Below are 27,331 nucleotides of genomic sequence, written 5' to 3'. Positions count from 1 at the left end.
GTTCCAACAGGACAATGCACGTCCGCATGTATCCCGTGCCACCCAACGTGCTCTAGAAAGTGTAAGTCAACTATCCTGGCCAGCAAGATCTCCGGATCTGTCCCCCATTGAGCATGTTTGGGACTGGATGAAGCGTCGTCTCACGCGGTCTGCACGTCCAGCACGAACGCTGGTCCAACTGAGGCGCCAGGTAGAAATGGCATGGCAAGCCGTTCCAGAGGACTACATCCAGCATCTCTACGATCGTCTCCATGGGAGAATAGCAGCCTGCATTGCTGCGAAAGGTGGATATACACTGTACTAGTGCCGACACTGTGCATGCTCTGTTGCCTGTGTCTATGTGCCTGTGGTTCTGTCAGTGTGATCATGTGATGTATCTGACCCCAGGAATGTGTCAATAAAGTTTCCCCTTCCTGGGACAATGAATTCACGGTGTTCTTATTTCAATTTCCAGGAGTGTATGTATGAGAATTCCAATATATCAAGTACTGCATTTTAAGGCATACCCAGGCAATTATATACACAATCCAGTCACATTAATGTGAACACCGCCTATGTGTGACATCAACATGTGATAACCACTCGCAGGTGGCAGTATTAGCAGTGGAGGTATGTGAAGCTTGTTTGGGGGGGGGGATGCAGAAAACAGCAGCCATTGCCGTAATGAGGGAACGGAGCTGATGTCCAAAATTGTATGATCATTGGCTTTTGGGCCAAGGATGGAAGCATTTCTGAAACGGGAGAGTTGTAACAGTTCGCATGCACCCATGGTTAAAGTATACTGTACACAGAGAAATGGTGCTGTCCAAAACTAGTGTGGAGCCAGCTGTAGTGTACCACAGCCCATAGATGAGAGTGGTGAACAGTGGTTGAGGATATCTGTACGATCAATACACTCCGTCTTCAGGCTACGAGTGGCCTACCGGTACCATCCGACCGCCGTCTCATCCTCCGAGGAGGATGCGGATAGGACGGGCGCGAGGTCAGCACACCGCTCTCCCGGTCGTTATGACGGTATTCTTGACCTTAAGTTCCAAAGGAAATGCGTCGTATACAACAACAAAACAATGCTCATACAAGCGTCTGCCAACAGCAAAGTGTGTCAAAGGCTTTAGGAAGACTATGCAATGCTTTATAACAAGAAATTGCTTCCGATGAGCGTGACATGACAAGTGTTTAAATTAGATTTGTTTGAGCAGTTGCGGGCGGGCTCTTGCGCATGCGCAGTTGAGTCGCGTATGAGTCGTTCCTTCTCCCGCTTCTGGTTATGGAAGTGTGGCTGGGCGCCACTGCTTAATATTGCCCCTGTTCGGAAATGAAGTAAATCTGGGGCTGATGCACAGAGCAATCCGGGTTGTGGTGGAGAGGTGGGTAGTCTCCACGTGATCTGTGTTTACGTTCAGTGATTTTGTTGTTTCCTCTTCGTTTATTGCTCTCACGTTAAATAATAACAAAACAGATTTTTGTGTCCAGGAGGTATCAAATGAATTAAAATATGTTCGCATAATTACGGCAGGCTAAAATATGTTAATAGTTCCAGATTTTATTTCCACCTCTGACAGTCAAGCATTAATCGCCTTACAGAACAATTAAGTTATTTTTGCCGGTTTGCTAAAGAGATTTGGCTTTTATTAATCCTTTCTACTGAGGCAGTCAATTATTTGAAACAAAGTTTTTAATTTCACACTATTGGCTAGTTTCAACTGTTCGCTGCATTTGAAGTGGCATTATGCTATATTAAAGAACCAAACATAAGTACTGTTACTCCAAGAAAATTTACATACGGATGTTCGTTTTAAGCCTAATTAGGCATTTTAGTATGGTTCACGAAATCTCGACGCTCTTGAAGTATCCTTTGATGTCTTGTTTCTTTCATGACATAATGTAAGATCTATTAATGTTTTACACGTACGAACTTATGGGCTTCCTGCGTCATCATAGCTGCGCAAGCTATGATGAAATGAAATTGAAAAAGAATGGTCAATAAAAGAACTGATTCAACATATAGAAAAATCAAGTGAAATTGAAAGCAAAGATAACAACATTAAGAGTGGAAGAGGAATTCCACTGTTAAAAGCAAGGAAAAAAAGTGGATAAGCGGAAAGAGAATATCGGATGCATCTTGGAGGGAGGGGGGGGGGGGGGTCGGTAAGACAGAAATTGGAGATCTAATATTAAAATTAAAAAGAGCTTTAAATCAGTTGAAATCAAATCAAGCAGAAGGGATGGATAACATTCCTTTGGAGCTAATGAAATCGTTGAAGGAAGTTTTACACCGGGGGCGGTTACAAGGGTAGGAGCCAGAGGGTAGGGAAGGTGGTTTGGGGATTTCATAGGGATGAACTAAGAAATCCCCAAACCACCTTCCCTACCCTCTGGCTCCTACCCTTGTAACCGCCCCCGTTGTAAAACCTGTCCCATGCACCCTCCCACCACCACCTACTCCAGTCCTGTAACCCGGAAGGTGTACACAATCAAAGGCAGAGCCACGTGTGAAAGCACCCACGTGATCTACCAACTGACCTGCCTACACTGTGATGCATTCTATGTGGGAATGACCAGCAACAAACTGTCCGTTCGCATGAATGGACACAGGCAGACAGTGTTTGTTGGTAATGAGGATCACCCTGTGGCTAAACATGCCTCGGTGCACGGCCAGCACATCTTGGCGCAGTGTTACACCGTCCGGGTTATCTGGATACTTCCTACTAACACCAACCTATCCGAACTCCGGAGATGGGAACTTGCTCTTCAATATATCCTCTCTTCCCGTTATCCACCAGGCCTCAATCTCCGCTAATTTCAAATTTCCGCCACTCATACCTCACCTGTCATTCATCAACATCTTTGCCTCTGCACTTCTGCCTCGACTGACATCTCTGCCCAAACTCTTTGTCTTTAAATATGTCTGCTTGTGTCTGTATATGTGTGGATGGATATGTGTGTGTGTGCGCGAGTGTGTACCCGTCCTTTTTTCCCCCTAAGGTAAGTCTTTCCGCTCCCGGGACTGGAATGACTCCTTACCCTCTCCCTTAAAACCCACATCCTTTCGCCTTTCCCTCTCCTTCCCTCTTTCCTGATGAGGCAACAGTTTGTTGCGAAAGCTTGAATTTTGTGTGTATGTTTGTGTTCGTTTTTGTGTCTGTCGACCTGCCAGCACTTTCACTTGGTAAGTCACATCATCTTTGTTTTTAGATATATTTTTCCTTCGTGGAATGTTTCCTTCTATTATATATATATATATATATATATATATATATATATATATATATATATATATATATATATATATATATATATATAAACGATACAGAAGAGATCCAAAGAAGAGCACCACATTTCGACACACGTTCATTAAGTAAAGGTTCTCGGAGATGCTCGACGAACTCATATATATCCGAGAACCTTTCTTTACTTAATGTACGTGTGTCGAAATGTGGTGCTCTTCTTTGGATCTCTTCTGTATCATTTATCAATCCTAATGGATCCCAGACTGACAACCAGTATTAAAGTACTTACATGAGGTCATTAATATATATTATGGAAAGTAATGGTCCAAAAACATTCTGTTGGCATATGCTCCAAGTTAGTCTTACATTTGAAGATTTCTCTCCAATACAAATGACGTGCTTTGTTCTCTTTGCTGGAAAATCTTTGGCCTAATCACAAAGCTGGTATCATATTCCATACACTATTACTTTTTCCATTAGATGACAGTGCAGAATTGTATTGAATTCCTTCCACAGGTCAAGGAACATGCCTTCAACCTCGGCACTAGTATAGAACTACTTTCTGCATCTTGTGGACGAACAGAGAAAATTGGAACTTCCTGGCAGATTAAAACTGTGTGCCAGACCGAGACTTGAACTCGGGACGTTTGCCTTTCGCGGGCAAGTGCTCTACCAACTGAGCTACCCAAGCACGACTCACGCCCCGTCCTCACAGCTTTACTTCTGCCAGTACCTCGTCTCCTACCTTCCAAACTTAACAGAAGTTCTCCTGCGAACCTTGCGGAACTAGCACTCCTGAAAGAAAGGATATGCGGAGACATGGCTTAGCCACAGCTCAGGGGATGTTTCCAGAATGAGATTTTCACTCTGCAGTGGAGTGTGCGTTGATATGAAACTTCTTGGCAGATTTCATATAATATTTCCAGGGCGCCACAGCTCGCCCATTACTTCACAGCTTCCACCGACTGTCTTTTGAGTTTGGCTTGGGATTAGGTCTGGGCTTTACTGCAGGCTTAGATTATGGTTCGCAGTCATTGGAAAACAGAAGGGTTATTGAAAAGATGCCCATATTGGGGCGACCGCACAAGACGCTCGTCGAAACCAGGGCCTAGCAGCTAAGCAGCTAACACGTGGTGGCAAACGTTAGCCTGACGAGAGACATGCATCTAAAGCTAGCAAAATGAGGGATGCTCAGCTACCGGACCTACCGATAGATGCCTCTAGCGCGGGCCGGCCAAAGATCATGAGTGTCCCTCATATCTTAATTTGGCAAAAAACGAATGTCAAAACACGGATGAAAATGTTTTTCGTTCTGCGCCCTCATGTCTTTTATATTGGATGTTCTAGATATCCTCACATCAACATAATGAAGTGTTTCTAATCTAGCGAGAAAAAACAGTGACAGTTCTGCTATGAAATTCCTAAATTCGATTGTGTTTTGGAAGTTTGACAAGGTGACCTATAAATTGTATACTATTAATTTTATGAGTGCTTTACTTATTTGCCCGTTTTAAAACACTATTTAAGATTCAGTGGAGGTAAAAAAATTACATTACTTGTCAAAGCTTTTAACAACAGGTATAATTCGGAAAATCAAGTATGGAAAACAGTGAAGACGTCTCTTGAAAAAAAGTTGACATCGTTTGTTTAGGGGTATCTTTACTGACAATAGAAATTACATCTGAACCATTAAAGTATTACTTACGTATAAACAGAACAAATTGTTATTTTTCTTTATCTGAAGTGACGCATTACCGATCTGCATATATGTTGAAACTGTAATTGCAACATGCAACGAATTTGGCTCTCTCTTTCATCAGAAATTTAAATGTCACGACTTTATTAACGCCTGTACGTGGCATGGTGTATTTTAACTGAGTGATAAGGTAGAAGCACCTGTTTTTGACAGTGCTTCAGTCTTTGATACGAGACAAGAAATACATTTAAATGAGACAAACACAAAGGCCAACTTTAAGGCTCCTCTTAAAAGCATGACTTGTATCATTTGGAAGTTAAGTCTAGTAATAACATTATATTGGACTGATCCATGATGATGTGGGAAGTGAAGGAACTTGTTGAAAATAACATTGATCACAGCTTAAAACTGTAATTTTCCTGTCTGACACCCAAACAATGACTGGTACCATGGTTTTATTTTAAAATTCAATTCAAAACATGTCAGTGAGCAAAATTAATTACACTATGAATTACAACATGGAATTTTATTTCTGTGAATCTTGGTTCCAGTCTTCGACATGGTGTCAGTCACTGGAATTACTGGTTGTCAGTATAGGGCCCAAACAAAAAACAAACCTGGAAATCAAAGCTGCAGAAGCTGGCCAGACAGACATCCCAATGGCTGCTACAATCTGTGTGAGACAAGGTTGACATTATATTGCAAATTTAGTGTAAAAAGTCCCATATTGTCTGAATTTGTCCTATACTGACAGACATTCTAGTCCAGTCGATTTTCTTATCTACAAAAGTACACTAGCCAATACCAGTGGCACAAAGGTAGTGGGGGGGGGGGGATTCCATTGTCACGGGTGGCACAGTTGCACTACGTTTTTCAACAGTCCTGATATAACATAAAGCATAAATAGAAATAAAGTAAATATTGACTGGTTGCCAAACAAACAATTGTTTTACCTTCCCTTTAAATCTGAATGTCAGAAGTTTACAAATTGAGCTGTTATTCATCTTTAAAACTTTGTCACGGGTGGGACAGCAAATAGGCTTAGCATTGAATAACCACCAACATTTTAGAACAAATCTGTGATTTATGCACTTATTTTCTTTTGAGAAGATTGAATTCACATTAATAAAACAATTCTCTACATGACATAATATCAATAAATATTAGATTAGTAATACTTACTTGCAATTAGACTGTCACGGGTGGGACAAGGAATAGTCACGGGTGGGAGTCATGTGAAGTACAATCTGTTTTTTTTTTTTAATTTAAACTGATTTTATTATGTCAGTTAGCTATGAATCAGTAGGTAACATATATTTAGAGGGCACTTTAAGTTTTAATAACTTTGTAGAACATTTTTATTGCCTATAAATAATATAAATTTTGGTATAGTATTAGTTTACAGTTCTGAGTACTTAATTCTTTCACTTGAAGAATGTACCACTTCGAAAAATTATACACTTGACCTCTCACCCACATTCGAAAATGTCTAAATTGCCGGGAAACTCATAATATAAGGTGTCCCTAACATGTTTGACATTTGGATTCGGGAGAATAGCAAGAACTTGTTTAAACTCTATGTAGGATACATCCTGCTCGTCAGCTTTGAATACCTTTGCTGAGTCCCCAACAGATCGCACACACACAATCTGTATTTTCCCATTTTCTTCTACACTTACCTGTGCAATTAAAGGGTATCTACATGTAGTGGATTGCTTAGTTCCTTGGTCCCAAACTACTTGATTTCCTAATTGCCATAGGCAACTGTCTACAATTACACGTGAATCGCTGAACTGGTCCCTTACAATTGGGTTCAAATCAATGTACTTAAAAACATCTTTTAAGAAGCCAGGTTCACAGTCTACACTTTCCACCCATTTGGAAATCAATGATTTATGGGGCAGAGGCATTAATTTTTGCAGGTATTCATATATGCTGCTGGTGAATAAAAGTACACAGTCATCGCAAACATTTTCACATTTGTTGTTTATCTATTATCCTTTTACGAGAGAGAATTGTTCACGAAATTGCACACTAATTCCACTTGTGTTCCTTTCTGATGATTGAGGAAGTTTATGTAACTTCTCGGGAAGATGCCCCTTCTACTTCAATAAACTTATGATGTCATCCATGGAAAATACTTTCTTCTCTCTTCTTCGAAGTTTTTCACGGACGCACTTCAGTTTACGTTTTAATTCGTGCACAATGTCTGTCGCACGGTCGCCTTGTCTTCCATTTCTACTTTCGACTGTATACCACAATCAATTACTGAAGAACCAACTGCACTCTGAAATAAAGAAATAATTTCGTTATATATGATCGAAATAACTCAAGGCTTGATGAAAAAATATTATAAGAAACCTTTGGGGGTGTGAAAACATCCTTATACTAACGTTTCCGACACAATTCGCAGCTTCTGCATTGGATAAATGGGACATGCTTTCCACGGAAGAGTTCTCATTGACAACATTCTCCACGCAATCAGTAGCTTCTGCAGTGGGCAAATCGAGCACGGATTCCATGACAGAACGCTAATAACAAAAATATGGACCTGTATTACAACATTGCTTAGACCTATGTAGCCCGTTTTTGTCCGTACGAAATAAATTCTCAAAAGTAAAAAGCACACACGTAGCAAGGAAATCAATTAGCTACCTCAAATGGAGAAGCATCTTTGTCACTCAACATCCTAACAACATGTCGTGGCAGTTTATTTGGTGGCATCAAATGTGTCGGAAAGTCAATAACTGATGGCACTGCTTCGGGTTTGAGACGTTTCTTCCACGTTCCAGGGCTCACTAAGTAATCATCTGGTCGGAAATGGTTTCCGCAAAGGAAACTGCAAGACGTAGGATTAAAACCTTTCCGCTTCACGGAAATAATCCACTTCTTTAGCAGCTTTGTGTGCTTTAGAGGAAACCTGTTCAAAAACATCGAATTAGCAAACGCACTAAGTCTGTATTTTTATCGTATTGTATCGATAGTCCTATTACCTGTGAAATGGTAAGTCACTTTCCTTACTCCATCGCTTCGTGCAATTGAAAGCGGAACAAGAAATCACCATTTCGATAATCCTTAATTCCTCATACACCGTACAGACCGAGAGAAAATTCTTGCCAAATTCGTATATGGCGGACAATACAGACGACAGTAATCAGCTGGTAGAGCCATCTATCGCTAGGTCCGGTAGTTGAGCATCCCTCATTTCGCCAGCTTTAGACGGCTGTTGATGAGAGGGGGGTAGCCCCAGCGCATGGTCCAGCCGCGTGGCTGGGAATTCCGCTGTGACGAGGACGGTGCTTTGTGTCGATGGAGGCGGCACGCCGGGAGTGCCAAAGATGGCGGACTTTGTGAAGCCTTAGTGGCAGACATTTCACAGTTCGTATAGAAATTAATAGTAGCCAGATGAATCACGATACCTAAAAAAGAAACATGTACGTTACCATTATTTGCACGACGATTCTGACGGCGTAATCAGATTTTCAATATCTTTATTACTTAAAAGTTTAGTATGTGACGGTAAATTATACAAGTAACACCCAACAACGAATTTCCAAAATATAAACGCTTCGTCCGATTTTGTCGATCGCCGTGTCTTTAGAAAGCTGTTAGTGTAAACCTAAATTGGTATAAATTACAGGCATGTAACTCTAACAGTACATGAGTTATTGGAGGTCAAAGTGGCCGATTGCTATCCATCGCGTCAGGCCATAAGTACTCCACAGTTACACGAAAAAACCGTAGCAGCATGCTTATAAATATATTGATTCATCCATTTCTTTGTTAATATCCGATATATGCTATTTATGAAGAAACTGGTCAATTATTTACTGTGTTTTAGAAAGCACAGAGACATTACGCTCCTGGCCTACCTTTTGCTTCTTTTCTTTTGATATATGTTTATTTAATTGTTTAGGACTTTAATTACGTGTGTTAGTGTGTGTTTATGGTCCAGCCGTAGGAATATTTATTTAATTTCAAGTATTTAAATATAAATCCAGTATTTCGAATATGTGTCATAAGGTTCGTATGAGCAGTTGCCATGCGCATGCGCAGAGCTGAATTCGCATATGAGCAGTGCCTTCCTCCCGCCTCTCGCTACTTGAAGCGTGGCTGTTTGCTGTATGAGCAGTAGCAGCAAGTAGTCAGAAGCTACCCGGAAAAATTTTTTCTGGCGCTGCCATGCTGCCAGATTCGTGCATGCGCAGAGCAAGCTGAGTTATAGTGTGGCGGGGGGGGTGACCTTCCCCACGTGACCCGTGTATTGTTCAAATGGCTCTGAGCACTATGGGACTTAACATCTATGGTCATCAGTCCCCTAGAACTTAGAACGACTTAAACCCAACTAACGTAAGGACATCACACACATCCATGCCCGAGGCAGGATTCGAACCTGCGACCTTAGCAGGCGCGCGGCTGCGGACTGAGCGCCTAGAACCGCGAGACCACCGCGGCCGGCCGTGTATTGTCTTCGTAATATTGCTGGTCTCTTCGTTTACAGCTCCCACGTCAAATGAAATAAAAACAGATTTCTGTGGCCGGGAGCCATCAAGTGAATAAATATACATTCTCATAACCACGAAAGACCAAAATAAGTTAGTAGTTTCAATTTTCTGATTTTATATTATTTCCATGTTATTAGCAATCATCCATTAATGTCTTAATGAAGCTATTTCTGTCTGTTATATAGAGAAATTTGCTTCTATTAATTTTTTGTCCGCTGAGGCAGCTAGTTTATTTCAAACGAAGTGTTTCATTCCGCTCTATTAGCTACTTTCAACCTCGTTCACTTTCAAGTGCAAATTTTCATTTTCCGGGACGAATGACGTTAACCATAATAAAGAACCAAACATGAGAATACAGTACTGGACCTCCAAGAAAATTGGTATCACGAAAACCACATGAAAAGCTGAATATCAGGTGCTTCAGAGTGCATCTGGGCATAGAAATGTGCAATTAGAGCGGAATGAAACATTTTAGTATGGTTTATGAAATTCCGATGCTGCTGGAGTAGTCTCTGATGTCCTGTTCCTTTTATGACACTGTAAGACCTATTAATGCTATTATACGTACGAACATACGTAAACATTGACTTGAAGCTGACTAAGCAGGCAAATTTGGTCACTAGTTTTGAACTAAATATTTTGTATCAAATATAATGACAGCTGTAGCAGAATTTTACAAATCTGTCTTCTGTGAAAGTGTTTTCGGATCACAAGGCACTTGTCTAGTACTTCTTCTAGGCCCGAAGTTATTTCTTAATTTGTGTTTACATCTTAAATTTATAGAATGCCATTCTGTGCTAAATTGTAGACTGGCAGCATGCCGTGTTTTATCGTTTTAACTCCCCACATGGCTTCTTATTTATTCCTAGAGTAGAATATAAACTGTCAGTTGTACATTTTCTTTGCCTCACAGACAACCATGCTAATTTTTTACACATTTTGAAATAGCCATGAAATTTATTGCCCTTTATTCCTGTGTAAGAGCTACACAAGCTTTTTGCAGTGCTGTGTAGATGTAAACCTGTTGGAAATGCTACATAACAATATTGCAGAGTACGAAGGGGGGGGGGGGGAGGGACTGCCAGTCACCCCTTAGCAAAATTTAATGGTACATGATATTTTGCCAAGAACTGTTTCCTTATTTGCATCGTTTATCTGTGTGGGATATGATAAAAGAATTGCTCTAACTACAACTGGCTGCACATGGTCACGTGATGCCCCACCACGCTCTAGCCAATCACAGCGCTCGTGAATGGGGAGACTCGGTGGAAGCGAGTTTCCGGAGAGGACACGGGGAGTTGCGGCAGTGCTGGAGAGTACGGCACTGGACACGGTACCGGATACTGGATAGTGAGTGCTGGGCGCGAACAGTACAGCGCGACGTACGCACAGTCGCGGGAAAGACCTGGACTGTGGGGCAGTTCGCGCCTGATCGCGAGAGGTAGAGATACTTCGGAGTGCCGACTCGTGCGCACGTGAGATTTCCGTGGCTTCTGCAGTGAAGCTGAAGTACGCGTTTGGAAGTGAATATCTCGCGAGCCATGTTGTTGCTCGTAGCTAAATACGTGAATAGGAATCTATTGTTTCCCGGTTATTCAACTTGTATTTTATTTAATTGCTGGACCACCGACACCAATAAGTGTTTTGCAGAAATTACCGCATTCTCAAAAGTACTTCTACTATCGTACTCATCATTTAAAAGTCGTTAAGATAGTATCTGCAGATTTTATGTAATTGCGATCTTTCATTTATAAATTTATATGTTACATTAATAATTCGCAATTTCCGAGTGATACTTCGACCATTCGATTCGTGTGTATATTCGTATTGTATACTGGAGACTCCGCAGTATTTGGCCTTTATTGCGGCAGCTACGTATCCCAGCCCCTAGAAAACGCAACCAGCCAAAACTTTTGGTATTTCACCACCGAGTCGGAGGGCGCGTAGTTATTTTCGGAAGCCCGCAAAGCCAATGAGAAGTTGCAGGTGGCGACATCGTGTCAGCATTCCAGGCCATAGGGCTAGCCAAGTTGGTGTATCTGGGCACCTTACTTCATCTAATTAATGTTTTTTCACATTGCTGTGCGCTGTTGGAATCACTTCCAGAAAGGGTCAAGAAACCCCTGACAGACTTTTCTCAAACACTAATGATTCTTTAACTTCTATTTTTATTTTGTAAAATAGTACTCCAACAGGTACACTTCCTGGTTTGCACTTTTTTTTTTTTAATTACGAGGAGACCAAAAATTTAAACATTGTTATGCAAGACCAAGTCATCTGTGGGCGAAGTTGATGGCCTTATTCTTGATCAGCACCACCCGTGTCTGTCCATCTGTGATCATATTGTTGGCACCATTTCACTGTGGCTGGACGTGACATCGCATTTAGTCCACATTCGGCCAGAATTTCACTGTGAATCGATGTGCAATATAGAGATTTTACCATCAAGAATCTTGCTGTACTGTGTACTTGAACTTTGGAGGACATTTCTGTTTGCTGTGCCATTTCACTCACACGAAGTGCTGCATCTGTTATCCATAGCCCAGAAGAACTGTGTGTGCAGGAAACACAGAACATGTGCTCTATATTGATGCTTGTCGCACATTGATCTTGACGTGGGATGACGTGTAACTTACTTTCTGAAAGCCTTTCATTAATGAGTGCTCCCTTTTACTACTTCTTCTGTTTCTTCTTCTTTACTAGTTTCAGTGTCACTAGCAGCTAACTTGAAGCTAATTACAAAAAGTAAAAATTAATATATTGTGGACAGAACTCCTCGAATATCTAGGTTGGACAGAAAAACTGGCACAGAAAATATTTACCGTAAGACTGACACAGGATTGACCGTTGCTAATGAACGTCACAGCAGATATTGGAAATAGTTGCCATTGATGTCGATGCAGCACTGTTATTGGTTTATCAAATTGTACCGCACATATAGGAGCTCTTCCTTGAGGGGTAGCAGCAGTAGTGATTTCAGTGTTACGCCGTACCACTTCCAATGTGTGCACCTGACCCTTCCATTTTCCCTACAGTTGCTACCCAAATAAATGTATATGAGAAAGCGAGCCTACGAACCTCAACATCTGAAACAGAACAAGTGACAAACACATATTGGGCAAATTAACAAAGTTCAAAAATTTATTATCCCAGAGAAATCAATCCAATCAAACAACTGACCACTGAAGCAAACAGTGCAAGATCCTAGATGATGATACTTAATCAATTGCTGATTCCAGGATCACCTGTTAGTTAAATCAAGTTGCTGCAAGTAATAACGTGTAGTTAGAAAATTTGCACACAATACGCAGAAAAAATTACAGGCCAATATCATTAATGTTGATATGCAACAGGATTTTGGAACATGTATTGTGTCTGAACATTATGAATTAGCTCGAAGGGAACGGTATCTTGACATGGATTTAGAAAACTGTGTCCTTGCAAAACACAACTAGCTCTTTAGTCACTCGAAGTGTTGAGTGCTATCAGCAAGGGATTTCAGATTGATTTCGTATTTATAGATTTCTAGAAGGCTTTCGGCATTGTACCTCAGAAGCAGCTTGTAATCAAATTGCGGGCTTTGGAATATTATCTCAGTTATGCGACTAGATTCTTGATTTCCTGTCAGAGTAACTGATGGAAAATGGTCGAGTAAAAAGGAAGTGATTTCTGGCATTCCCCAATATAGTGTTAAAGGCTGTAGCTGCTGTTCCTTATCTATAGAAACGACATAGGAGATAATCTCAGCAGCAGTCTTAGGTTGTTTCCAGTTAATGCTGTCATTTACTGCCCAGTAAAGGCATCAGAAGGTCAAAACAAATTGCTAAATGATTTAGAAAAGATATCTGTATGGTGTGAAAACTGGCAATTGAACCTAATTAATGAAACGTGAGGTCATCCACATTAGCGCTAAAAGGAATCCATTAACCTTTCATTAAATAATAAATCAGTGAGATCTAAAGGCCAGAAATTCATCTAAATACCTATTGATTGCAATAACAAATAACTGAAATCGGAAGAATGCATAGGAAATTTTATTGGGAAGGCAAACCAAAGACTGTGGTTTGTTGGCAGAACACTTACAAGATGCAACAGATCTACTAAAGAGATTGCATACGCTACACTTTTGGAGTACTGCTGCCAGTGTGGGACCTTTACCAGAAAGGATTAATGGAGTACATCAAGAAAATTCAAAGAAGAGCAGCATTGTTTGTGTTATTGAGAAATAGGGGGGGGAGAGTGTCACAGGCATGATATGTTGTCTTGCTAGGATGTCAGTGTGCTCAAATTTAGTGAAATCCACCATAACCTTCCTGTGTTCTGTGCTGCAGGGCTGTTGTAGAGGTGCCTGTTTGGCTCATTTCTTAGTGCAGGGTCTGCAATGTTTGGAGAACATTACCTTTGTGGAGAGTACAGTCTCTCAATGTGTGCTCTGCAGTGCCTACTTTGCCACAGGCGCAACTGTCATTCGTCTGTCTTCTGATTTTGGATAGATACGTAGCATATCGGTGATCTCGGAACAGCAACCGTGTACGTCAAAAAATTCAGTTTTAAGGAGACTGAAAAACATTATTATTGTGTCGATATCAAACAAATGTGAAATTATCTACGTTATAGTACGTTCATTAATAAAATATCTGATAAAAAGATTGGAAAATGAGTTTCAGGTCATACATTAAATAAAAATTGACATATGATGTTGCTGTACGAACAAACCTGAATACGAGGTTGCTGTTCAGCACTATCGATGTGGTCTCTTTCTGGTCAGGTAATGTAATCACTGTGCTTGATGGGTGAAAAGTCTCATTTTTAATCTCTCCCTGATGGTAAGAACAACTCCAATGTTCCATTGCATGTGTTGAAGTTTCCCAGTCATTTTGCTTTTCTGTTTTTCTGTTTCATTCTTGCTTCAGTGACACTTCTTGCTTCATATGACACTTCTAAGTGTCCTTTGTACTTCTGTTTGAATGTCTTTAACCAATGTAGAGCTCCTACATTATTTAACCTTTGAACAGTGTCTTATGTTCTACTGAAACAGCTCTATCATCCGGACCTCGAGCAGCTCGTGATTCTCCTCTGTTGACAGCACTGGCCAGGCCGACCCCGACTTGCCCCACCCCGGCGACAGCCGCAGTGTGGTCGACGTCCCGGCGCCGGACACGATGACGTCGACAGGTGACGCCGCTTCTTTGGTGTCTGAATCCCGAGGCACCACTACCGGCGGAGGCAGCACCACAGATGCCACCTTCGGCATTATTGCCAGTGGGGCTGACGAAGAGCAGTGCTATGGTGATGCCGGCACGAGGCCACCGTTCTCGTACGCGGAACTCATCGCTATGGCCATAGTGCAGTCGCCGCATAGGTTGGTAGCACTGCTGCAGAATGCTAAATCCTTTTATGAAAATACATTGCACAATCCTTAACATGTGCCACAATTGTTAGCACTTCTCTTGGTGTCTTATTCATATGGTAGATATAATGTGGTGTTGTTTTGGCCAGCAACTGTAAGTTTAGTTTGATGTATTTTCACATTTGTTTCACGTGTCAGCTGTCCATATTGTATCAGAATAACTGCTGTATCTAACATAGACAGCACTAGATTCATTTCTTGTTAACGATTTTGTGGTTGGTTTGGTGTCACCTTCACGACTTTCTCTCCTTTACCTACCTCTTCATCTCTGAGGAGCACTTTCACCCAGTGTCCTCGACTATTTGCTGGATGTATTCCAATCTCTGTCTTCCCCCACAGTTTTTATCCTCAACAGCTCCCTCCAGTACCATTCAAGTTATTCCGTGATGTCATAATACATGTCCTACATAATGTCATAGTTTCTCACTTGGTTGATGCATATTATCTTCAACACTCTGTGTAACAGTCCGTAAAATTCTCCTGGGTTTGGGATTGCATTGTCAACTATAAAATTCCGACGTTTTGGTGACTGTTGCGAGACGCCTTCCTCAGGGTGTATTGAGCTGTTAGCAATATTGTGTAGTGTATTGAGCTGTTAGCAATACACCCTGAGGAAGGCGTCTCGCAATAGTCGCTGAAATGTCGGAATTTTATAATTGACAATGCAGTCCCAAACCCAGAAGAATTTTATAGACATTAACAACGACCGCAGAAGCCTACGTTTACATTTCTTGTAACACTCTATTGTTCATCTTTCACTTCAGTATGGAGCAGTTCCTCAAAATTGTTCATTGCTATATGTTAGCAGCTTTTTCCTTCTGTGGAAAATTGACTTGCTTTACGTAATTGTTACTAGGAGCTATCATGTCGGCTCGGATAATGTTAATAATTTCCATGTATATGTATTGAGTTAATACTTATTCTGGAATACCATTCCAATTAGCAGCAAATGTCTCTGTTACCATTGATTTCCACAGTTTTTGAGAGACACTATACCAGAGAGCAATGGATACAAATTATCAGACTCACAGTTGGGCTTCAGGGAGGAAGTATGACAAAAAAATGCCATCAGGGTTAAATGGTAGGCTGGAGGGAATACAAGGCACCTCCAGAAAGTAAGAGTACTGACCCTCTGAGGCTCAAAGTAGTAGTTGTAGTTGTTGTTGTTGTTGTTGTTGGTTTTTTTTACGAAGTTGGCAACACTACAAGTAATGATAGAATTGCTGAGTTTCTCACATTCCTAAAATGGTGGGAAGGTCATTTTGAGCCCGGGGGAGGGGGGGGATCATATTTTACTTAAACAAGTGGTTTATTTTAGTTTATGTTAAACCCTTTCTTTTTATGAATTATAACAATATTTATTTAACGCTAAATTAACACCTTACTTTTTTATTCAAACAAAAAATCTTACCAATTTATTGTTGCCGATGCTAACATGTTTGCTAAACTGTAGACTTTCACATGCTGACCAAGTTTAGGACCTACTAATGCATTTGTTACATATGATCCATATTGTACTCATGTGTTAAACTTCAACTTTTTTGTCCTTTCTCCTAAGTTATTGAAATATGCTAGACACACTTAGCACAGGTGATTTTTGTTATATGCACACAGCTTTGTTACACTTAACATAGTTGACAATGGTCTTTTTGCCTTTTCTGAGGCTGATTTGGCACTTGTTCCACTTTCTGCATTATTTTGGTTTCTTATCTTCTTCTTTTTCTTCCTCTTCTTCTTCTTCTTCTTCTTCTTCTTCTTCTTCCTCTTCTTCTTCTTCCTCCTACTCTTTCATTTCCTTGAGTTCATTTACCACCTGGAGTATGAACTTCTTGCTTTCCATTTTCTTCTTCATTACTATTTTGTTGGTGACTCTTGTATTTTTTACTGCCAAGACCAAAGTGTAATGGGAGACATGCAGCAGCCATCTCGTACATGCAACTTTTGTAGAATGTTTGTGGGTCATTTGGTGAACCACGTCCACCCCATACTTTGTAGGGGTCCTTTGCCCTCTCTGATCGTAAAGTTCCTCAAATGTGTGTCCATAATCAATGTGCACTGCTACCCGCAGGGTTAGCCGAGAGCTCTAATCCGCTGCTTCCCGGACTCGGTTAGGCACGCCGGCCCCGGATCGAATGCACCCGGCGGATTACCGACATCGGCCGGTGTACCGGCCAGCCTGGATGTGGTTTTTAGGTGGTTTTCCACATCTCACTAGGTGAATACCAGGATGGTCCCCACGTCCCGCCTCAGTTACACGACTCGCAGACGTCTGAACACGTTCGCACTCTTCCACGGATTACACTAGACGCAGGCAGCTGGGGTACACTAATTCCGTCGCGGGGGGGTACGGGGTGGCGGCAGGAAGGGCATCCGGCCACCCCTTCATCTAACCTTGCAAAATCCGTTCCTAACCGTGCCGACCTTGCGAAATCGCGGGATAAGGCACAGTGAAAGAAAGAACGAAAGAAAGAAATCGATGTGCACTGCTGTGAAGACACTTTGGAAAAACTGTGACATGCTATAAAGTGAAAAGTCCCAGGAATGCTGTCGGACGGAATCATCGTGTTGCACAAGAATGCCTGTCCCCACACCGCCAGTCAGATGAATGGTATGCTCAGTGATTTGGTTGGGAAACACTGCAACGTCTTCCGTATAGCCTGTAAGTTTCACCGTGTGATTTCGCACATCTTTCACGACATGAAAAAGAGGGGTGTGGACGTCGGTTTCAGTTGGATGATGAAAAGCAGGAGTGGGTGCAGTGGTGGATCTGATAGCTTCCAACCCCATTATACGAAAATGGAACTGATTGTCTTGTCTCCCAATGGGATAAATGTCTTAACACGTGTAGTAAATACTTTTGAGTGGAACCATTCCCTTGGCGCCGTTGTGGCAGGTGTTAGGTTTCCGTTTGATGGCCCGTTATAGTTTGCAGGGCAGTCAATAGTGTCAGCATATGGCGTTCAGGTTTCCTTCTGGCACCCTCCTGTATTCTTCCTCATAATAGTTGCTGGCTTTTCTTTGCAATGCATTGTTTATTCCTATACCCTCCCAACTTTTTAAATGGGCAGTCTGTAAACTGTGTACGTGTGGAGGGGGGGGGGGGGTTGCGAGTGCCTGTGTGAGTGTGTGATGCGTGTTTTTCCTCTTGTTCCCTGCTTTGCCAATACTATGGAGAACATCTTCATTTCTTACCTTATCAGTCCACCTTATTTTCAACATTCTTCTATTGCACTGCATCTCAGATTTCCAGTTCTCTTCTTTTCTGATTTTCACGTAGTCCATGGTTCACTAAAGTCATACAATTTTGTGCTCCAGATGCAAATTCTCAGAAATTTTTTTTCTCAGGTTAGTGGCAATATTTCATACTAATAGATTTCTTTTGTCCAGGAAACCCCTTTTTGTCTATGCTAATCTGCTTTTTTTTTTTTGTCTTCCTTTCTGTGTCCATCATTTATTTCTCCGCCTGTACAAAATCAATACTGGTATGGGGTCTCACTGGACGTCTGTAGTAAGGGTGTCAAAAAGTGCTCTTTTCCCCCTATGTTCAGATCAGGGTCTCCTTTGGACGATCAGTACTGTACTGTGTGCTTTTGTTTGTGTGGTAGGAGGGCGATGCTGTCAGAGATCTACTCCTACATCGCGAGCCGTTTTCCCTACTATGCTGCCAGGAAGAAGTTTTTGCAGAAGATGATCAGCAACAACGTGGCACGCTACAGTTGCTTTGTCAAGTTGCCACAGGAAGGCGGCAAGCTCAAACGCCACTACTGGATGCTTGGTGAGTCACACAGCCGATGAATGGCTGGGTAGCTTGTGAAGGCATTGCTAATTATGCAAATAAATTTTTTTTTCGTGGTTTTCTTTCGATTTCTATTCTTTTTCTTTTGTTCATATGGGCATTTCTTTGTGTGATTATGTAACATTCTACTGTGGTTTTTAAATGTAAAGATGTAATTGTGATTATTTCGTTTGCCAATGGATAAATATGTTTCTTGCTTTGTACCTGTGATAAAGTTTGTAAAGTTCACTTCTGGAATATTATTAATTGTGAAAAATGCAGTCAGTAACATCTATAAAGATTTATGTAATTTAAGATAACGATATAACATCTATAGACAGGGGACAGCGGTAGTGATATCGTTAGTCTAAAGGTTGTTGTGTAGTAGAGGGGATGGTGGATGGTGTGTCTGTGAAGCGTGCGCGGAAAAATAGTACTGTTTTTTATGAAAAGCATATGTAATTGTATGGACAGTGATACTGAACTATCAGATTGTTAATTATCTTTACCACTGCGGTACGTAATGCCATCGCCAGCGAACTTTAAGAGCAAATAAACCGGACTGTGAAAGTGCCGCTAACAATACTTTGTTGTGGCCGACACGAACTGTGCTTTTATGCGAATGAACTTTGCTGGTATTGGTTTTGGATGGTGGAACTGTTGTCTATCACATTCTATCAAGCCGTGAAAGTGAAGACTTTAATTAACTGTGCAATATAAATGACTTTCAGTGACGTTGTCGAAGTTTGAAATGCGAGAACAGAGTGGACATTGTTTACGGTGTGCTTGACACACAAGAACAATTCTATTTGTGGCTAAGACTATATGAATGTGACGAACTGTGTAATTATGGGCGATAGCATCACAGACAGTGCATAAAGTGTAAAAACGAGCGATGTCTACGTAATGTACTTTGAAAGAGAGGACATGCCAACAACGGTCGTATACTGGCGTCTTGTGGTTTGTTAATCACCACGGGGTTGATGATACAGCTGTGCCGGAACTTTATTTACATTTCGCCAGAGAAGATTAACCAGCGGAACTGCCTGTATCCTGCTCTCATCATCGTAACCCGCCGATATCGTGCTGCCCAACACAACGCTAAGTATGCAACAAAAAGTTGCCATAGATGTGAGAGCGGCACCAAGCAGTTTCCAGCTTGTGATTTTTGTTAATTTTGTGTTCTGGCGATAAATTCTATTGGGTTATGAGTGAGATATGCTCCCAAATGCTAATCACACACTTAAGACCTCTCTGTCTGTTTTGGAGTGTTGTAGTTGGTGCAGAGACAGCATGTGACCCCTCCACTGCTAAAGTGCGTTACGGCAATGAAGTGGGGTGTGTGTGTGTGTGTGTGTTTTGGGGGGGGGGGGGGCATCCACGCTTCTAAGTTGTACAGAATCAGTGCAGTAAGACGAGTTGACATGGAAACGTGGCATCATGACAGAAAGGAACTTTCGTGTTTGGATGTGCCATTGAACACACCCGGCTGCTACTTGCTCATAACAGTAGTTCAACTCGCACTCTGTACTCCGAACAACAAAAAATTTTCTGACTCAGCACAATTGACACTCAATAATCAATCTGTACTTGTCCCACGTACGTGGATTCGTGATGAATATTGGTGAGTAAGGGATTGTGGATCCCTTACATCTTGGAACACGAGGAGAACTGCGATCGAGGAATAGGTACCAATAATGCGTGAGTGCTAGTGAAGGAATGCAACATATATAGAAGGAAAGTCTTACAAAGTGGTTGAAATCTCTAAGAATGAAAGTAATTTCAATAGCGATGATAGCTACAGCCTTCCAGCTCTGTGGCATTGCTGTCAAGAAAGTAAGTATGCAGCCACAAATACAAACAATACAGGGAAGCAATCTGCAATTTACTGAGCAAGGTGGCACAGTGGTTAGCACACTGTACTTACATTTGGGAGGACGACAGTTCAAATCCTTGTCCGGCCATCCTGATTTAGGTTTTCCGTGATTTCCCAAAATCGCTTCACGCAAATGCTGGGATGGTTCCTTTGAAAGGGCATGGCTGACTTCCTTCTCTATCCGTTCCTAATCTGTTGGGACCAATGACTTGTTGTTTGGTCCTCTCCCCTCAAACCAACCGACCAACCATGTGTCATATGTCAATAAAGGACAAAGATTTCCAGTGAAAGATGAGATAAAAGAAAATACACACCTTGCATGATCTAGCAAGAGGTGTACCAAGACTGCTTCCGAGCGTGGAAACAGTGTTGGGAGTGGCGTATCAGTTTTTGGATGAGAGTATTTTGAAAGAGACTATGCACAATAAGAAAATGTAAGCGTAGAAAAAATTTTGTGGACAAAGTTTCAGAATTTTTTGAACAGACCTCATTTGTATGTTTTAGATTTCATTAATTGTGTTTTGTTGGCAGTATCTTCCTAATACTTACTTTAATAAAATTGTTGAAGTCATTGCAGACTTATGAAACTATCTGTTATACTGCAGCTATGTAAATGTGAAGCAATCACTAACATAAATGTCTCCAGTTGCTAATAACAAGAGTGTGAATGCTAGCCTTTTTTCAGGTCCCGTTGATCGTCAGTAATTATTTTTCTAATTATTGCACCAGAGTTGCAGTTCAGCACACTATCTGCACACATTTCTCAGATCCATTTTGCTTACTTTGTCAAAAACCATCCATTCGTCATGCATTACTTTGTCAAAATCCGTGCAAAATAATCCTTGCTGAAAATCAAAGTTCCGCATCATGGCTCTAACCGTATGGTGTTTTATCCTGTTCGCTGATTATTATTGCCAAAAAAGAGTAATGATGCAGTGTTCATAGACTATGGTTATTATCTTGTTTTCTCTTTTGTTCCCTCTAGTGTAAAGCCTTGTTCACATGTGCAAGTAAATGGTAGTGAACACAGGCAAACTGCTTGTGACTGCTCGTTTTCTTCTGTTCTCTTTCTTTCACTTCAGTGCAAATCAGGCTTGAGATGGAACTGAAGAGGAATACAACATGACCTAACAATCTACACGATGGAAATGCAGGTTTTGTCAGCAGATTTATTTGACGAATTCTTTCGTGTTTACCATCCGAGTGTTGGCATCGTGTTGTTGCAATCTCTTGGTGAATTTCCAACTTCTCATCTTCTGTCAAAGTGTCGAGTTCGTCTCCAGTTTGTTTCTTTATAGCTGAGAGACTGCAGATTCCTCTGCCAAGGCCCTAATCGATGGGCCAGTTGTGTATTGGTATTGTTTATCTGTTTTGCCTGCTGCTTCAGCCGCTAACATATCAGAGCATTCCTGACATATTTTTCCGAATGCCACATCCCGTGTGGAACTCAGTCGGAAACAACTGTCCCAGTTGGCAAGGCCATCATATACTTGTAATTATATGTCCTATTCCCTACCAGAGTCCCAGAATTCGCTGATGCAGCACAGTACATTTACGTGTTAGTGTTTGAAGTAACAAAGCGAAGCATCTGTGAAAAATGCATATTTGTTTTGAACAGAAAAACAGTGCTGTGCTTACGGATTCCTAGATGTGGGCAGTAAAGGTGCAGTGAAAATAACAAGTATATGACAACCTCGTCAACTGGCACAGCAGTTACCAGCTGAACTCCGCACAGAATGTGGCAGCAGCAAAAATACACCAGGAATGCCCCGACATGAAAGTGGTGGAGGCAGCATGTGGAATAGACAGGCAGCACCTGTACTCAAACTTCCAGACCCTCTGACCCCGCTGGGGACCTCCCATTCAACAAGTACAACATATGAATTATAGAATTTTAGAACATGTTTTTTGCTCGTGTATCGTGTCGTTTTTGGAAACCCAGAATCTACTCTGTAGGAATCAACACGGATTCTGGAAACAGCGATCGTGTGAGACTCAACTCGCTTTATTTGTTCGTGAGACGCAGAAAATATTAGATACAGGCTCCCAGGTAGATGCTATTTTCCTCGGCTTCCGGAAGGCGTTCGATACAGTTCCGCACTGTCGCCTGATAAACAAAGTAAGAACCTACGGAATATCAGACCGGCTGTGTGGCTGGATTGAAGAGTTTTTAGCAAACCGAACACAGCATGTTGTTATCAATGGAGAGACGTTAAAGTAACCTCTGGCGTGCTACACGGGAGTGTTATGGGACCACTGCTTTTCACAATATATATAAATGACCTAGTAGATAGTGTCGGAAGTTCTGTGTGGCTTTTCATGGATGATGTTGTAGTATACAGAGAAGTTGCAGCATTACAAAATTGTAGCGAAATGCAGGAAGATCTGCAGCGGATAGGCACTTGGTGCAGGGAGTGGCAACTGACCCTTAACATAAACAAGTGTAATGCATTGCGAATACATAGAAAGAAGGATCCTTTATTGTATGATGATAGCCGAACAAACACTGGTAGCAGTTAGTTCTGTAAAATATCTCGGAGTATGCGTGCGGAACGATTTGAAGTGGAATGATCATATAAAATTAATTATTGGTAAGGCGGGTACCAGGTTGAGATTCATTGGGAGAGTCCTTATAAAATGTAGTCCATCAACAAAGGAGGTGGCTTACAAAACACTCGTTCGACCTATACTCGAGTATTGCTCATCAGTGTGGGATCCGTACCAGATCGGGTTGACGGAGGACATAGAGAAGATCCAAAGAAGAGCGGCGCGTTTCGTCACAGGGTTATTTGGTAAGCGTGATAGCGTTACGGAGATGTTTAGCAAACTCGAGTGACAGACTCTGCAAGAGAGGCGCTCTGCATCGCGGTGTAGCTTGCTGTCCAGGTTTCGAGAGGGTGCGTTTCTGGATGAGGTATCGAAGATATTGCTTCCCCCTACTTATACCTCCTGAGGAGATCACGAATGTAAAATTAGAGATATTTGAGCGCGCGTGGAGGCTTTCTGGCAGTCATTCTTCCCACGAACCACACGCGACTGGAACAGGACAGGGTTGGTTATGACAGTGGCACGTAAAGTGCCCTTCGCCACACACCGTTGGGTGGCTTGCAGAGTATAGATGTAGATGTAGACGAGGTGCGACAGTAAAGTAATGAGACTGATGTGAAAAAAATGTTGCTTACCGCTTTAGTCAAGTATGGTGTTGTCTCCTTCAAAGCAGTTCCCTTCTGATTGCACACACTTTTTCCAGCACTTCTGCCATTGATGGTATCATTTCTGGAACTCATCTTCTGTAATATCCTCCAAGACCCTCTTCACAGCTTTTTGGACATCTTGTGTTGTTTTGAAAACGGTGTCCCTTGACCACTGTTCTGACTCTCGGAAATAGAAAAAAGTTGCACGGAGCGATATCTGGTGAACGAGGTGGCTGTGGTCGTACTGAAATTTGTTTTGAGGTTAAAAATTGCTGTACTGACAGAGCAGTTTGGGATGGTGCATTATTGTGATGCAGAATCCAATTTTGCACAAATCTTTCTCATACCAAGATCTTCAGTTATTATTAGACGAACTGAACTGTTTCTCAATTGAAGTTCAGTTCTTCTGCAGTCGTTTTCACAGATAATGTTCACTCAAGTCGTACAAGTTCACGCACCCTGGTCGAGTTCACATCCGTCTGTGAGGTTGACGGTCGTCCACTGCGGTCTTCATCTTCAACATTCGTTGTGCCTTCACTAAACATTTCATGCCTTGACATAACCTCCCCTCCAAAATCCTTCTGAAGCTTATCGTAAGTTGTCGTCACGTTTTCACCAAGTTTAACACAAAAAGATATGGCATACCGTTGCGCAATATTATGCGGTTCCATTTCCGTGATGAGAGACACGTGTTAACTTATTACAGCACAACTCACGACTGAGCAGTTGCATCGATGTGCCGCTTGGACTAGGAGCGGCCTACAGATCGAGGTGCCTACTTAAGCGTGCAGGGTTGCCACATCTCGCAAAGAAAATAAGTCTCATTACTTTATTGTCGCACCTCGTATTGTCCGGAAGCGTGCAATTGACTAACCTGCAGAGCGGTCTGTCGTTCAGCAGCTGCAGAGGAACAAGCTCGACACGAATCTGCCACTTCACTCGAACGTAACAAGTAGGAAACCTATCCGAACACCGAGACACCACGACGCTACGACTCGGTCGATAATCCTAGACGATTCGGTCGACGTACATTATTTTACATTCAGTGACGGTGAATTCTCGGTGTGTGTTTTGATGAACTGCTCACCAAACAATTACTGTGTTACTGTTTCAGACCCACAATACGAACACATGTTCGAGAGTGGAAAATTTCGCCCCCGCCGGCGTGTGAAGCGGCCGTTGCACTCTGGCCCAGTTTCGGAGGGGCACGCGAACAGAGCGCATTCTGACAACGGTGAGCACCGACTCCACGGGCACGACTCCCGTCGCCGGCAGCACCGCACTGGCATGTCGGAACACCTGCAGCTGCTGGAGAACGCCACCGAGTCACTGCTCGGACACTCGGCGCTCCGGGCTGCCGCTGGGAGTGGACGTGTCGGAGGCGACACTCTGTCACCTCCCGCCTACCCGCACTATCCCAGGTACGAGAACGGCTCAGTAGTTTGTAAGGTACATCGGGTGTCACCTCACATTTTTATTAGACACACTTGAGTACAACAGAGAACAATCGTACGACCGTGTGAAGCTGTCAGAAAAATTCTTCTCTGAGGTGCCGTTCAGTTCTCTTGTCGCATTGGCTCTGATGTCAGTTTTGTTGTCAAAACATTTACCCTTCGTGTGAATTTCTGCACTTTGTTGCTTTATGGTAGGTTCATATTGATAACACCAGTTTTGTCACCGCGATGAAGTTCACCGGAAAAAAATTATCCACGTCTTCCATTTCATCTGAGTCGTGGAAGGCGTCCACACGTCATTGGTTCTGCTCGGGAGTGAAAGTGTGCTGTACAAACATTGCATACTCTTTGCTTGTCCTCAGAATATTCTCGAGAATGTCTAGAACACTCGATTTAGAGATGCTGCTCCATTACGATTAGTGACATGATGTTAACACGCTGTAGTTGGATGTCTGCTATGTAACGCTGCATACTCCCAGCAGAATGCACATCTTTTGTTTACAGTTGTTAGTTCAACCTGCCACTGTAATTACTACATTGACTTTCGTTATACGTCAGGAATAAAATCAATTTCGGAATTTTTTGATGGGTGGTATTTACCCCCACCATCTCATGGTGTAGCTGGAGAGTTTGAAGCTTTGTCAACCCCAACATGCAACCAAAGAAATTTCCATTAGTGATCATCATCATCATCAGTTAAGACTGATTATGCCATTCAGCGTTCAGTCTGGAAAAAAATTCCTAATTGAGAGGGCAGGTCAGTATCTTCGGACATATAAAATCGAGGATAGTAGATTACTTAAAGAAATCTTATTAGTGTTTCAGTAACAATAAAATTCCAAAATCAACAGACCAGAGAAACTCGGGACCAGAGAGAACATAACTGAAGAATACATTTTAAACATAAAAATTCAGAAAAGAAGAACTTAATAGATTTTCATAAAAATTTAGCCAACATGGAAGAAAATTCACTCAACACCAAAATTAACAGCAGAATGAAATAATGAAAAAGTGATGGGAAGATAGAGGAAGAAGAACCTCATTTGAAAAAACAATTCCTCTGCGATATTGTTTTACATAGCTCACACATAGCTGGAGCCAACACATCAAAGAAAGTTAATCTAGTTGTGGACTTTGCATTTCCAAAATGAATACTTTAACAGCTACAAACCTGCAAATAGACTTATTAGAAAATGATGGAGAATATTTATTTATTCATTTATACATTCTTCACATTCACAACCTGTTATGTGAAAAACTTAACATAGGTCATCCGATTCACATTTTTGTGTATTATAAAAAGTGTACATAATAATAATTTAAACCTGCTACTAACAAACATTTTTAAAATATCTAGGTACTATGCGATACTGTGAAAAAACATAATACTACAACAAACAGGCAAAGAAGGTAAAAGAAAGAAAACTTCTTCCTACCACTACAAAACTACAATTAACCCTACATCTACATCTACTATTTCTTCCTTTGTTACCATTTTCTAATGCATTACTATACTCAACGTCCGTCCTTCTTTCTCTTCTTTCTTCTTTCCTGTGTTCCTCTTGTCGCCTTACAAACTACGCTATCTTCAAAATGATCACTCACACACAATCTTGTATCTCATCCTACCAACCCCCCCTCCACCCCTCCCCCCCCACTCCTTCTCCACTCAATCCCAGTTCGCACCTATTACACCGAGTCACATTTGCCATCCCCCTTCTTCACACATCCCTCATACCTGCAACCCACAGTAAAATATTTTTCTATTTATATATTTACTTTGATCTGATTGTGACTGTGTGTGAATTTTCGTCTTTGACTGTCCTTGTACTCCCTCGGATTTCATCTTGCTTCTCATTTCATCCTTTTCTTGATTTTTCCCATGTTCTTGGGTGTATTTTTACAATTTTTTCAGACATAATTCTACATTATTTACATATTATTTCGCATTTTTTCCCGCCACCATGGATCCATGCTCCTTCCATCTGCACCAATACAGAAATGTTTCCTTATCCGTAGCCAGAACCCAGCCCCACTTACTCTTCCTGCACTGTTGCTTCACTCATGGAATACCCCCAAAATAACCTTACCATCAGATTACACATCTCTGTCTGCCACCCTTTCTTCCACAGTGGCCTCCCTATGTTAAGATTCCGCCAATCCATAGTTCTCATCAACGTAGTCAAGCCCA

General features: G+C 41.7%; 1 protein-coding gene across 1 annotated transcript in view; it reads left to right on the top strand.

The window, feature by feature from the left end:
- LOC126108832 (uncharacterized) overlaps positions 1-27,331 on the top strand; it is a 195,597-nt gene that overhangs the window by 163,899 nt on the left and 4,367 nt on the right. Inside the window, exons 11-13 of the mRNA XM_049914196.1 lie at positions 14,518-14,793; positions 18,447-18,616; positions 24,801-25,135. Of these exons, the coding sequence (XP_049770153.1) occupies positions 14,518-14,793; positions 18,447-18,616; positions 24,801-25,135 (781 nt within the window). The remainder of the gene's footprint in view (positions 1-14,517; positions 14,794-18,446; positions 18,617-24,800; positions 25,136-27,331) is intronic.

The sequence above is a fragment of the Schistocerca cancellata genome, chromosome 11 (assembly GCF_023864275.1).
Source record: "Schistocerca cancellata isolate TAMUIC-IGC-003103 chromosome 11, iqSchCanc2.1, whole genome shotgun sequence".
NCBI classification, from domain to species: Eukaryota; Metazoa; Arthropoda; class Insecta; order Orthoptera; family Acrididae; genus Schistocerca; species Schistocerca cancellata.
This window is presented reverse-complemented; position numbering and strand designations above follow the sequence as displayed.